Genomic DNA, 14,370 nt, shown 5'->3' with positions numbered 1-14,370 from the left:
GACAGTTCATTAAAACAGAGTATTTTCACCCTCAGTGGTATAAGAAATGTACAACTTCAACCTATAGCATCTCAAAAACAAAAAGCCCTTTTACTAATCACAACTTGGCTTACCCTTAACAGACAGTGGTTGGGCACAGGAATTTCATACCTGAAGACAAATATCTGTTCTATAGCATTTTCTTAATGGTAAGTTGCATTAATACAAAAAAAAAAAAGGCAAGAGAAAGGAATTCCGGTAACAACTGAGAAATACAACTTACTTTACTCAACATTTAAAAAAATAACTTCTCTAGCAACTATATAACTTTGATATTTAAAAAAAAAACCTGTTCAGGGGTGCCTGGGTGGCTCAGTCAGTTAAGCGTCTAATTCTTGATCTCGGCTCAAGTCATGATCTCACCATTCGAGAGAGTTCAAGCCCCATGTCAGGTTCTGCATTGACAGCATGGAGCCTGCTTGGAATTCTTTCTCCACCCCTCCCCAACTCATGCTCGTTCGCTCTCTCTCTCAAAATAAATAAACTTAAAAAAATTTTAATTTAACCTGTTCAATTCATTCATTTTATAATAAATGCCCAAAGTAAAAAACTGATGCTCTAAATTTCAAAGGGACATTAATTAGCTGAAATCCTTTTTAAAGATTCCTGCTCTAACTTTATTGGTATTTGCCAGCAAACACCAAGATCCTCAGACATAAACATGTTGGAAAATTAAATATTCAAAAGAAAATGTTGTTTTTGTTTTATTTAGATGTTCTTTTCCTATACTAAATTTTAGTGTCAAGCATAAAGAAATATCTCTTGCTGCTAACAAGAAATTAGTTTCCTAATTTCTAAAAAGCCAGTTTCCTAAAGTCAAGTAATCAATTATGGGAAAGAAATTCTATAACAAAGTGCTTACTGCTCAGTTTGTGCTGATGGTTTAAATCTGGGAAATAAAAAAACAGAAAAAGAATTTTTTAATGCTTGGATGTCACCAGCATCTTTTCAGTACCATTATTATTCAGCACGTCAAATAGTATCTTAGCACTTCTAAGCACTTTACAGAAATCTCTGAGATCAGGCTCCGGAAAACCTGAAGGTAGTTTTGATATTCTTCCAACAAATCGAGTTTTAAATGTAAAACTTGTCCTGATTAAGCAAAATAAAACAAAACTGTATATAGACAATACCAAGTGAATTTTCCTCATTTTTATTCTTAAAATTCCAGAAATTGGTACAGTATAAAAATAGAAGTGGTGCTCTCACCATTGGAAACAAAAAAATCTATGTCACAAAGTTCCTATTCAGAAATAATTTTCCAATAATTCAGTTTTCTAACCACACTCAGTAAAGTTTCGAAGATTCTTCTCTATTCTAATTTTAGTGTTTCATCCACTGAAAGTATTTTCCTAAGCCACTTGGTTATGCATCATACAATGATTAAAGTAAGAGAGATCTGGTCCCACAGCTCTATTCACCTCCCACTTTCCGCTACCATGTCAGAGAACCACACAATTTTATACCTATAAAGAAATCTTTGAAATCTTTTAATTCAACATTCTTACTCAAATGCAAGAACTGAGGCATCTCACTTTCCCCTCAGATGATAAATCAACTTGAATATATAAATTAGCTTGTTGCCAGAACTTTAAAATTATATTTAAGGAATAATCCTCACCTTGCATTATTTTTAAAAACTCTAAGAATGCTGACATTGATCCAGCTCCGTTGGACAATTCATGCATCTTACTAAACCAGAATTTCTGAATCAATTACTGATGGCTTCTAATGCTGAACAAATTATAGTCATGTTACACTTCTGAGAGACACACTAAAACTCTACTGTGTTCCATCTCCACCCTGCTTTATGGAAATGTTATCAAGTATCCAGAAAAGGGGGGGGCTGTCATTAAAACTCATTATACATACTGACATACAGAAAACATACTCCAAGTACATTCTGGATCTACCCTGTGCCACGAATGAAGCCACGTCCTTGCAGGAAGTCTGCCTCCAACAGTGAGTCCCAACTCAGTGTTGAAGGAGGATGTACTGAGAGTTTACTTACTAACCAGAAACATTGCACCTTCTGATCTTATTACCATCAGATACAGAAAAGTAGTGTCCACAACTTGTGACACTCTGAAGAGGAAATTCCCACTCTTTCCAAAATGAAACTAGCCTAGGGTTTTAATGTGAGTACTAACGAAGTATGTTCTGCATGTCTACATAACTTATCTTCTAATCATCAACAAAGGGTAAATGAGCGGGGAAAAAGAAAGCGTGCATCAGCCGCCGCTGACGAGCCCTCGGCCAGCATGCAAGGATGCGCAGGAAAACCAGTCACACACACGACAACGGGAAGGCTAAGCACGGACTGCTGCCCGATGTTGCAAGAACACACTGTGTTCTTCCAAAGCAAAATTCAATGTATCTCAGGCACTTTGTATTTAAAATTAAAAAAAAAAAAAAAAAAAACTTTGAAAATATTCCTAGGCAAAAATTTAATAAACCTTAAGAATGGTCCTCTGTCAAAAGTAAAATGCCAAGGGAGATCATAATTTTGTCACTAGTTCCTCACTTTCCACTTCAGACGAGTTTCACTGACATCCATGGGGATTATGAGAAAAGCAGACAACTGGGTTGATCACCTATAGCTAATCAAGAATCCAACCATCCATTCATCAAACATTTACTGGATGTTTGGCATCTGTGAAGCATAAGCTAGTAGGCAGTGGGTTTTGACAAGAAGGCGGCGGAAGTAGTAAAGGGCATGGAGAATAAACTGTAGGCAAAGCTAGGAAGAATGTGATATTTGATTTTGCCACTTCACCATCTTTGTCTCTCCTCATCCTCAGCCTGCTCACCAATCGCAGTAACAAATGCCAGAATTCTGAGACCCAGGTAGCATTGCTGTTCGTGGAACTATCCCAGAGGACACGTTACTGTAAGGATAATAAGACCCATTTTTACTCCCTCTGCAGGGAATAAGCACAGATGCAGAAGAGGGGAAAGGCTGCCAACCTGTAGATTAACTGGTGACCCTAAGAAGCTGATTGATAACATCAAGAATGAATAAGTAAGCCAGTCCCTATGTCTTCATCCCATCAAAAGAGCTGCTAAAATTCATGTTTTATATTAAACTAAAAAAACAAAATAACAAAACAAAATAAAAACAAAATACAGGCAGTACTACAAAATGAATGAAATGCAAATTAACACAGAAAGCAATAAAAAGATTTTTATCAGAATTCTAGCCCACCATCAAGGCTCTTTTGTGAATAAAAGCAAAGTCTAGACTAGCAGTTTTCAAGGTGTGGTATACAGATCCTAGAGTCCTGAGACCCTCTCAGAAGTCGTCTGTTTTCCAAATGCATATCTGTATAATGGCAGATTTTCCTCATATATTTCAATCAGAATAATGTATCACAACAGATTGAATATAGAAATAGGTATGAAAATCTGCTATCTTCTATTATAAACCAAACAATGAGATAAGCAAAAATGTAAAAGAGGACCACTCTTCACACTAAATTTTGTTTTGGAAAATATAAGTAATTTTTATAAAAGTATTTGGACTAATATATAACAGGTTTATAATTGTTATTTTTAAATGAACTAGGAAGTGTTTTCGTTTCCTAGCCTGAATTTCTAATACGGTTAATATCATAGAACCCACACAAGCAAAAGCTCTTTGGAATCCTCAGAAAGTTTCAACAGTGTAAAAGAGTTCCCTCAGATGAAGAAAAGATGGAAAACCACTTGTCTAGAGCTTATGTCAAAGAAAATAATACTACCACCCAGTGGTACAAACCAGACTGTGCAATACTTATATATAAATTGGGGCCTTCAGAAATGTAATTATCACCTTTGCAATGGAAATCAACTTTTTGAGTCACTTTCCAAAATACATAACAAGAGTCACTCTACAGACTGTGCTTTGACTTTTAAAAATTTTAAAAACTTGACAAATTTTACAGATCTTTCCAAATGTTCATGCACTCCTTACATGCAATTTATCTATACCTTGAAAACATGAGGCTAATCTTAAAAAATATAAGCTAAAGACAAGTAAATGTAATTAAATGGAAAAGATAATTCTGATAGGCGGGTAGGTACTGTACCAGCACCGTGTGGGAAAGATGGGGAGCCACAGGTGTGGTGAGCACAGCATTAACGTACAGTTGTGTCCAATCACTATGTCCTACACCTGAAACTGATGTACTACTGTGTATCAACCATACTCAAATAAAAAAGAAGGAATGAAAATATGATTCTGTAGCAAAACAATGTGCTCCTGATGTTTCTCAGTGACAGTGACACTGCCAGGGACGTAAGTGCCAGATGAGGAGGACTGTGGAAAAGTAAGGGTGCATGGCTAATACTGTAGAAATTTATCAAGCACCTATGAATAGATGGCTAGTAAGTAAACCACCCATAATGAACGAAAATCTAATTCCATTTAAAATAATAAATTTTTCCACCAGGTATACGTTTAGTGCCAAAATAGGTATATACCACTTATCTAACATGACAGCTTTAAACTCTACTTTGATTCATACTTTTTTGCCTGAGAAACATGGAATTTTCTTGATAAAGCTTTTTCTAAGTACCCATGATAAGGGAAAAAAAAACAGCCCTTACCCCAGTCCTGTTCATACAAGGCTTGGGAAAGGCACCATGAGTCACTTATTGGCATGTGTGGATGCACAAAAATAAGATGTTTTGTGAGACTTAAGACTCCAAGAAAACTACATAAATTATCAGCAACTAACAAAGCACTTAAATACACATGTGATTTTTGTTTATTATATAAGTATGAATAAATCTTACATATTATTTAAATACATGAACTCTATTTAAGAGGGTCCTTCAAATGTCAATATATTCCACTGAATATCTGATATCAGGCCTATACCACACAAATGAATAAAAAACTTATTTCCTGCACAAACACAACATGGCAATAAAAAAGCAAAGAATGTTATGAGTTCATTTGTTTAAATGCAGCCAATCATATAAAACACATGACTTAGGCAAAGACAGGGTAAATGAAAGGGAAACAAGGTTTACAAAAGATATTCTGGAAGCTTTCCTAATCCAGGCAGAAGATTTTATTCATTTTGCATAACTGTAACCAAGAACATGTTAATGGGGGGACTGCGGTGTGGGTTTTTTGTAGTGGCTATATTTAAATATGTAAAAGTAACTTATAAAAAAAACAACAACCTAGAAGTCTATGGGTAAGAATTTATCCTCAGAAAAAATTCAAAGATGGAATAAGCTATATCACAGAGCTGTTACAGTGTTATTCATAACAGCAAAAATAGAAAATAACTTAAATGTTGATCAAGAGAGAAATGGTTAAGTACATGACATACATGCATTCTGACACAGTCATTAAAATGTTAGTATTTTAGCAACAGGTAAACGTACTCCTAATATAATGTTAAATGGAGAAAAAGGAGCATATAAAATTGTATGTATGATTGCAATAATATAAAAAAAAGGATTGGAGAAAAAGACTAAATGGAAGTGTATTGCAACAACAGTGATGTGCTTGCATTTTCTCTATTTTCTAATGTTTTTGTAATACACTGTGTTAATAACCAGCCATCCACCTGTACCTCCTACCCCACTTAAAACATACACATGCGCACACACACAGAACAGCCAAAACCTAGTGTGAACTTCAGCAGCAGTAACATTCTGCACTGGTGTTACACAGAAGAGATAATATTCTAGACAACTAGTGATAATACATAGCATCTAAAATACAGCATTATGCACTACAGCTGAATTACCAGACTTCTCTAAGTTTAAAACCTGGTTACTTGAAGATATGGCCATCTGTTCTTAAGTCACAGTTAGAAAGGAATACTATCAACAATTGTAGCAAAACGCTTCTAACAAATATATTTGGTTTGGTTTTCTTTATCCACTAAAATAAATAATCTTAACAAACAAGAGCACTGAGTAGCCTACTTCAAAAACCATGTCCAGCAGCTCCACTAGGGAGGAGTGCAGTAAGAACTGCAAGGTTGGTCAGCATATCCTGTAAGGGAGGCACATCACCACATTCACATAGTTTTGGTCTTTTAGGATAGAACTGTTCCTTTTAAAATCAAAGCCATTCGGATTTTCTTGTCCTCCAGCATATGGGAGGCATGACAGCTCATTTAGAAAACCTATGAGAACTAGTACAATAGACTGTTTTCTAAGAAGAGTAGTGGGAAATGTACTTGAGCTGATTTTTACCTCCAAAATAAGTGAGCCAAAGAAAAAAAAAAAGTTATTTGTCTAGTGGTAGCCACATGTCAAGAATTACTAAATATATCAGAGTTAAATTTTTTACAGTTAAAAATGCATTAGGAGAGTTTATATTCTTTTAAAATTGTTTTATGTAGACAAATTTATTTCTAAAAATCTTTTAACAACTACAAGCTTTAATGATGTTAACGCTATTAATGCTTCTTTCCAAAGAGAAAGACAAATATTTCACAGAGGAAGAGAATTCTCCAAGAGCCAGATTATGTTCACAGACCATATGGAACCTCTCTACTTCCTTTATAAACACCTTTTCTTATTTTCAGCACTAAACTGGAATTTTTCTGTCAACTGGCATATGCATTTTATATTTGATCTAAACACTATTTTACATTTCAACACTTCTGTTCAGACTCAACTAAGATCAGTAGATGAAATGCACTTGTCGTGCAAAAGTAGTTTTCATTATAGATTTAAAAGGCAGTATCTTCAATGCATAATGAGTCTGTTACAACTTTCTGTCACAGTCCAATAATTGGGACTACAAATATAGTTTTTGAAATACCTGTAAAAACACTTACACCAGTGTGATCCAAAGACTTTCCAAGTTAATGTCTCTATTAAATAACTTTAAATCATAAGTCCCTCTTTAAGTACTTACTAATCGTTTACCCTACATGTGAATTAACTATATATTTTGTCTGCTTTTCTGTCACTCACCACTGTCAACTTGATATTGGGTCATGGGTTTCTACCTCCTCACAAGATACACCCCACTTTTAAAAGAAAACTTAACCCCCTTCAACAGTATTATTTTCTCTTGACTGGTTACATTAGTCAACAAAAGCAGTCCTGAAAATGGAAAGGCTTGATATAAGAAATTGAGACCACGCATTAGGTTTACTGTTCACTGAAAGCAAACCTGTTGAACAACGTCTCACGACCCTCAAACTGCTTCTGGTAATTTTTCAGAGATGACATTCTGAGAGCTGCTGTCAATCAACGCTCTCCGAAGGGAAATTTTCTTAGGTTTGCTGGAAACAAATTCATTAACTAATCTGCCCCCCCAAATAAAACACTTCAAAGAGATATTTATGAGCACATTTGGTATCAACCAAATAGCTCTCTCATCCAGATTTATTTCCCTCCTTAAATTTTATAATCTGGTTTCTAAAATCATTTTTGAAACTGCATCCTGGGAGTCAAATCCTCACTAAAGCTAAAGACCTTTTTAAAAATCTTCAACTTACCTCTCTCTCACTTCTGGAAATGGTTCCTAGATTCTCCCAAAAGCTCAACTATCCACAATTCCTATGACTCCCTGTGTAACTTTTTCCCCTCTCATTTATTTCTCTCTGCCACACTCTAGATTTCTGTGGTTAAGAGCACAGACTCTGGACTCAAAATGACTGGATTCAAATTCTGACCATACACTTACTCTCTTGTGTGTGAATGTAGGCAAGCGGCTTAACCTCCACAATCTTAGGTTTTTCCTATCGGGAATAATAGTACCTATTTCAAAGAAACTGAGGGGATTAGAAACATGTACTCACATAGAAAAGACAAATAATGCATCTGTAACAGCCTTGCCTAAGAAAACCTAAATGATGGCCAGTAGCAGCAGTGGCGGCAGCATGTGTGCTAATACACAGCAACTACTACTAGTGCTGCTGCAAACCTAATCAAATCAGCCGCCCTCCTACAGATTTAACCACAGGCTTCAACCTTAGGCTCCTGACTCCTGAAAAATGCCCTAGCTTCTTTTCCCAAATTTCAACAAGTCACTTCCATTTGGAACGCTCGTGGTTGGGAAAATTCAGTATCTAAGCAAACCCATCATTTTACTCCATTCCTCAAATTCCCCAGTTAGATTTCCTATTCTGACTTCTCACTTTTCATTCAGTCTCCTAAGCTTAAAACCTTGGAGTCATCTTAGACTTCTACCGGTTTTCTGTCCCTGAAAGTTGATCAGACACCAAATTCAGCAGGTTCTACTCTTCCTCTATTTTCCAGACCCATCCCAGCCACAGTGCCCAAGTTCTCAGTCCTTCAAGCCCAGATCTGCCTTTGCTTTTTCAAGTCTGACTTCCCACTTCATTTCAACACAAAACATTAGCTGCCATCACATTATGCTTTCCTATGACTAGTTTCTTGCTACCTAGTACATGAGTGTCTAAGCTCAGCTATGCACCTTTCAAGATCTTAACAGTCTGCTGACCTTGGAGTGACCGAAATGTGTGCTGCCCCCAGCTCTCTGCTTAGGCCCCTTGTATCCCTTCCTGGAGGCCCAACGCAACACTCACACCCTCATGAACCTGAAGTGCTCGTGCACTCTGCTCTCCCCTCTCGTTCCTCACATTACCCAGTATCGTACCTTGTGGAATTCTATGCTGGTCTCTACACTTCCACAGCCTCCATTTATTGTGACAAAACATAATTCTCTTATGTTAAAAGGCTTATCTTTTACTTTTTTCTATACACTATCTTAAGCTTTCAGTTCACCCCAGAACACCTGTAGGGGAGCAGTTATGTACTGTGCACTGTGCTGTGCCTGCTTGGGGAGTTCCAAATTGTAAACCTGAATTCTGCTACTTGGGGGCAGAAACTCAGCAAACGTTTCTACAAAAGGACCAAATGGTAAATACTTTAGGCTTTTTAGGCCACGCATGGTCTCTGTCACATATGCTGCTTCTTCTTTCTAACCACAGAAAAATGTAAAAAGCATTCTAAGCTTGCGAGTCCTACAAATAGCCATCCATGGGCCACAATTCACCAGCCCCTCCCTCCTCTAAGGAATAGTTCAGTATCTTGTACAGAATCTCTGTATCAATATCAAAAGTTAACTAATTTTTCTAAATGTTGTTTGGTCCATCACTTTACATGACTTTTGAATTCCAGCATAAAACAAATAACCCCTGAGTTCTTACCAGCTCTTTCGGACTTTTCTTTCTGTTCCCGAAGCTCTTCTCCCTGAGTGGTCATCTGTTTGATGCGACTACGAAGTTGAGCAATTTCTTCTTCTTTCATTTCCAGGGTTTCGTGCATCTGACGTTTGGTCTCTGCTATTACCATTCCCTAAACAGAAGTGCAGACACTAAAGTGTTTGCGTAACAAAACTGCTCCATCAATAGCACATATCAAAGCCACTGAAAAGGCAGAAAACTTACTTAGATTTCTTACTAAGTATGGGATAAGAATTCCTTCTGTATTTCACAAACTGAAGTCTGTGTTCTGTGCTCTATGCTGCACTATATACTCTGGTTTCCTGGCAGATCAGGGTATTTGTTACTATGAAAAAGCATTTTAATAGTAAGTTCATTCTTTTGAGCGTTAAAAACATATTTTAGTTAAAAGATTTATAATCTTTCTATAAGTGTTTGCTACAATGTTCCCTATCTCAGTAAATAGTTTATAATGAACAAAATATAGCCTTTTGTGCTTGGCTCAGGGCCACCATGAACTATAGTTATCGATCTGTGCCAGAATTCGGGGAGAGCCTCAGAGGCTGGAGGTTACTGTTGCCATGACAATGGACCAAGTACAGGTCTGCCTGCTTTCTCTCCTTTCTCTTGTAACAGTCTCTGGTGCCACCCCTAGTCTCCCAATTTGCTAACTGCTACGGTCTTCCCACTCTCTGGATAATCTACAAATGAAATGAAGGTCACTGGGGGGAAAAGGAATCAATATTATATATTATACGGTATATAGTATACACTGAATCAGTCACTTGCAACTAACAAAAAACAGGGTAGTTCGACTTGTCTCTTGAAAAACAAGATTTTGGGACAGCTATTTCATGATCGCAAGATTACTACTTTACTTGCAGGGTTTGTCAAACCTTAGTTTACGGTATGACTCTTCAGGATGGCTAATAAAATGGACAGATAAAAACCAGGTGAATGGGGATTATACAAAATTTCAGAACAAGACTGTCAGCCTTCAGTTTCTTCAAAAACCAAATCACAATGGAGAAAAAGAGACACAGAGAGGGAGGGCAATGGACCTACTGATTAAAAGAAGTCTTAAGAGTCTTATCAACCAACTGCAATGAAAGAAACTTATTTAGATCTTGACTCACAGAAAAGAGGGAAAAAGTATGAGACAAAAAAATCTGAGACTAGATAGGTGATGGTATTAAGGAATTATTACATTTTTAGATGGTGATCATTAAAATGTAGCTATGTTTTTATAAAAATAGAAAGAGTCCTTTGTTTTAAATATACATCAAAATACTAAAGGAAGAAATGATGAGACTTCTCAGATTTGCTCTACAAGAAAGTAAATTCTGGGTCGAGGAGAATAAGGGCTGGGCATGTGCAGATGAAACAAGATTAGTCTTGAGATGCTAACTGCTGAAACTGGGTGGTGGGTTCCCTTTTTTTAAGGGGGGCCTTCCTGAAGTGTATAGCGTAGAATCTGGCAAAATGACATCAGAAAATGAAAAGACTGCTAATCCGTTTCAAAAGTAAACAGCTCTGACATGTCCTTAATTGCCTGGCCACTTAAAATACTACAGCTATAAAGCAGCATACTGAAGAAAATGGTGAACAACAGGAACCAACTTGGAGCTGCTCTAGAAAAAGAAACCAAGAACTCAGGGCTGAAAGACTCGGGTGGAATGCATTCACCTGGGAATTTTTAGTGGTTTTCGCTGCCACAGCCACAGCTGCTGCTCCACCTCTACACTGCCAATCTCACCTGTGCACCCTAAAATGTGTGTGCAGAAACTTCTGTTTATACTAATATATACACTGCCACTTCTTTACTTATCTGAGAGATTAATCTGTTTCTATTACATACGAAGACAATACTTAGTATCATTCACTTTTAGTAATGTCTTACCTATAAAAAATTAAACTTTTCTCTGAAAAGTACTTAGGTACTATAAATAGATTTATTTGGCAATAGTTATGCTAATCTATAAATCAAAATACTTACTGGAATAAAAAAAACACAGAGAATCAGCTTCACATGATTTACAATGAATGCTAACAGTTATTTAAATTTCGAAATTACAACAAAAAGATTTTTCATGGAAGCGGCTGTAAGAACTTTGGAAAGCATAAGCCTGAATGCTTCTAACTGCTTCCAAAGTGAATTCTGGGGCCCCCTGACAAATTTTAGTATCGTAAGGTTTATTGGTTTACCTTATCTTGTTCAAGCTGTTCAATTAAGTTCTTTGCATCACGCAACTGAGTGATAAGTTTAGTCTTCTCAGCCATATGAAGCTCCTAAAAAAATTTTAAAAATTCATTTCCATCTCTAAGAAAGCTTCTCCTCATACGAAACTCTACACATTTTATCTAATTTTATCTAATTTGGATACCTCAGTCCAGAAAGAGCAACAGTACACAGGACATCTGAAAAGGACGGCAAAACTACGGATCCCAGGGCAGCTGGGAGTCCTCTCCACGCTAGCTGTGGAGCTAGGGAAAGGCTGTGCAGAAGAGGGCGATGCCGGCCGCGCTGGGGCCTGTGGATCTGCGTTACAGGGCTACAGCAAGCCCAGCTCTGTGCGTTTACCTTCATCTTTTCTAGCTCCTGAAGCCTTTCATCTAGTTGTTCTTGCAGGGCTTCTTTCTCACTGGTTAATAGTGCACATCGTTCCTTATGTGACTGGATTGTTGCCTTACAGCGCTGCAGTAGGTTCTCTTGCCGCTTAACTCTCTGCTGAAGGACTTCCCGTGTTTTAGCAGAAGCTCCATCTACGGCTATCAATAAAGCAGCACGGGCAAGGGCAGTCAGTAAGGACCAGAAGGGCTCTGCGGGAAGTTACCCTGCCAGCACACGTGGGTCGCAGCGCTCTGCGGGCCTCTGGGCCGGGCGGAGAAGAGAGGCCCGCCCTCCCCAACCCTGTTCTGCCACTGTTTTGTATGGCCTGTGTCTGAAGCAGCAGAGTAGCGCATTCACCTCCCTGAGGTACAACCCCACCCCAGAGGGCACAAAACACCCAGGAGTGGACTAACTTACCAGAGTCCAACCTTCTTGAAAGACAGTTTGATGATCATCTTTTGTTATTCAAAAGTGCCTTCTGTGTCCTGGCTCCCATCCCAAAAGGATTAATAAGAATTTTGTTCTAATGTATTCTTGTCTGTTCCTGAGAGGAGTTCTAGTAAGTAGAGCTTTCTACATTCTCCATACCCTTAATGAGTGACATTTTCATACCCACAGGGGAATTTCAGGACCCTTTATAGGCTGGTTGCTCACACAGACAGCTGTTCAGCACCTTACCCTGGCTCTGCCTGGACTAAAAATTTATCATAAATATCTTTGGGAGAAAGAGCTAGTAAATAAAAAGTGGGGATTTTGCTGAATATGTGTCTTAAAATCTCAGAGAGTATAGAGAGTGATAACTGGATTGTGAGACAAAATTTACTATTCTTTCTTTTCTTTCTTCCTTTTTTTTTTATTTTTGAGAGAGAGAGAGAGCGAGCATGAGCGGCAAAGGGGCAGAAAGAAGAGACACAGAATCTGAAGCAGGCACCAGGCTCTGAGCTGTCAGCACAGCTGAACTGTGGGATCATGACCTGAGCTGAAGTTGGGCTCTTAACCAACTAAGCCACCCACGCGCCCCATTCCTTCTTTTCTAATTAGAAAGCAAATAAAGATATCTTTAAATACAGAAATATTTAAACAGTATTACTAAAATAATTAAATAGCCAAACAGTGACAATAACAAATTCATTAATCTTAAACAGGACTGATCTGCTTGTATGAAATCTAGCTACTCCTATCAATAAAACAGCATAATGCATTTTAGTATATGTGCTGCTGAAGTTAGCACTATAATGAATTTTAATTACAACAAAAACGTGGTGCCACTCACAGACTTTCAAGTCCTAAAACAATTACTTAGCTACATTCTCCTCAACAGCAATGACAAAGAACCAAAATGACAAAAACTCAGGCATCTTTCTGGCAATCATAGGAGGACACTTCTACCTCAGCCCATGCCATGCCCTGGAATCTCTCAACACCCTCCTCTAGGTTTGAAGTGGACTTTCTGACACGGTGAAGCTTACCTACTGGCTCTGTGTCACTATCTGTGTTCTCTTTAGTGACACCTTCAGCCTCTGCTTCCGTCTGAGGGAATGGTTTCATTAAATCAACATTCATCGGGCCATTTCGTAACCGCTGTTTCAGCAGAGAAACCTAAAAAAGGATTTGTGCGTTAGGAAAAAAAAAGATAAATGACAGCACTTTCTTTAAAAGAGAGAGGCGGGGCGCCTGGGTGGCTTAGTCGGTTAAGCGTCCGACTTTCACTTAGGTCATGATCTCGCGGTTCGTGGGTTCGAGCCCCGCGTCGGGCTCTGTGCTGACTGCCAGCTCAGAGCCTGGAGCCTCTTTCAGTCTGTGACTCCCTCTCTCTCTGACCCTCCCCTGCTCATGCTGTCTCTCTCTCTCCTAGAAATAAATAAAAAACATTTTTAAAAAAATTTAAAAAAATAAATAAATAAAAAATAAAAATAAAAAAAATAAAAGAGAGAGGCAACAGAGTAAAAGACATTCTTTTTCACCATATTGGGAAGGGGGAATCAAAATAAAATGTTTACTCTTAAATGCAGTTGATTTTTTTATTTGCTATTTTCAGTGATATCATAGTTAGCCAAAAGACACACTAAATTATACTGAAAAAAAAAACAAACCAAAAACTGAAAAGCAAGAGTTCTAAACATAAGCCAGGGGCGCCTGGGTGGCTCAGTTGGTTGAGCATCCGACTTCAGCTCAGGTCATGAGTTCAGGACCCACATGGGCTCACTGCTGTCAGTGCAGAGCCCAGTTTGGATTCTGTATCCCCTCTCTCTGTGCCCCTCCCCCACTCATTCTCTCTCTCTCTCTCTCTCTCTCTCTCTCTCTCTCTCTCTCAAAAAAAAGGCCATTTTGAGGCACCTGGATGGCTTAGTAGACTAAGTGTCTGATGATTTCATCCCATGTCATGATTTCATGGTCCTGCAATTAAGCCCTGGGTGAGGCTCTGTGCTGAGCATGGAGGCTGCTTAGGATGTTCTCTCTCACGGCCCCTCCCCAGCTCACCCATGCACCCCCCCAACACACACACACACACTCTCTCTCTCTCTCTCTCTCTCTCTCAAAGAAAGAAAGGCCATTCTGTAAAACTAG

The 14,370-nt window shown here is 38.1% G+C and overlaps 1 protein-coding gene across 6 annotated transcripts in view; it reads right to left on the bottom strand.

Annotated features, from left to right (window-relative positions):
- The window catches only part of GOLGA4 (golgin A4), a 127,946-nt gene that overhangs the window by 62,298 nt on the left and 51,278 nt on the right, over positions 1-14,370 (bottom strand). For 5 of the 6 annotated variants that reach the window (XM_077774002.1, XM_077773996.1, XM_077773997.1 and 2 more), the window contains 4 exons: positions 13,272-13,401; positions 11,773-11,960; positions 11,397-11,480; positions 9,177-9,324 (listed from right to left, as the gene is read on the bottom strand). In XM_077774002.1, coding sequence (XP_077630128.1) covers positions 9,177-9,324; positions 11,397-11,480; positions 11,773-11,960; positions 13,272-13,401 — 550 coding nt within the window. The remainder of the gene's footprint in view (positions 1-9,176; positions 9,325-11,396; positions 11,481-11,772; positions 11,961-13,271; positions 13,402-14,370) is intronic. The other variant, XM_077774000.1, reaches the window with a different exon arrangement.

The sequence above is a fragment of the Crocuta crocuta genome, unplaced genomic scaffold (assembly GCF_008692635.1).
Source record: "Crocuta crocuta isolate KB4526 unplaced genomic scaffold, BGI_CrCroc_1.0 scaffold541, whole genome shotgun sequence".
Taxonomy (NCBI): Eukaryota; Metazoa; Chordata; class Mammalia; order Carnivora; family Hyaenidae; genus Crocuta; species Crocuta crocuta.
Note: the sequence above shows the minus strand (reverse complement) of the source record. Positions and strands in the feature narration are given on the sequence as shown.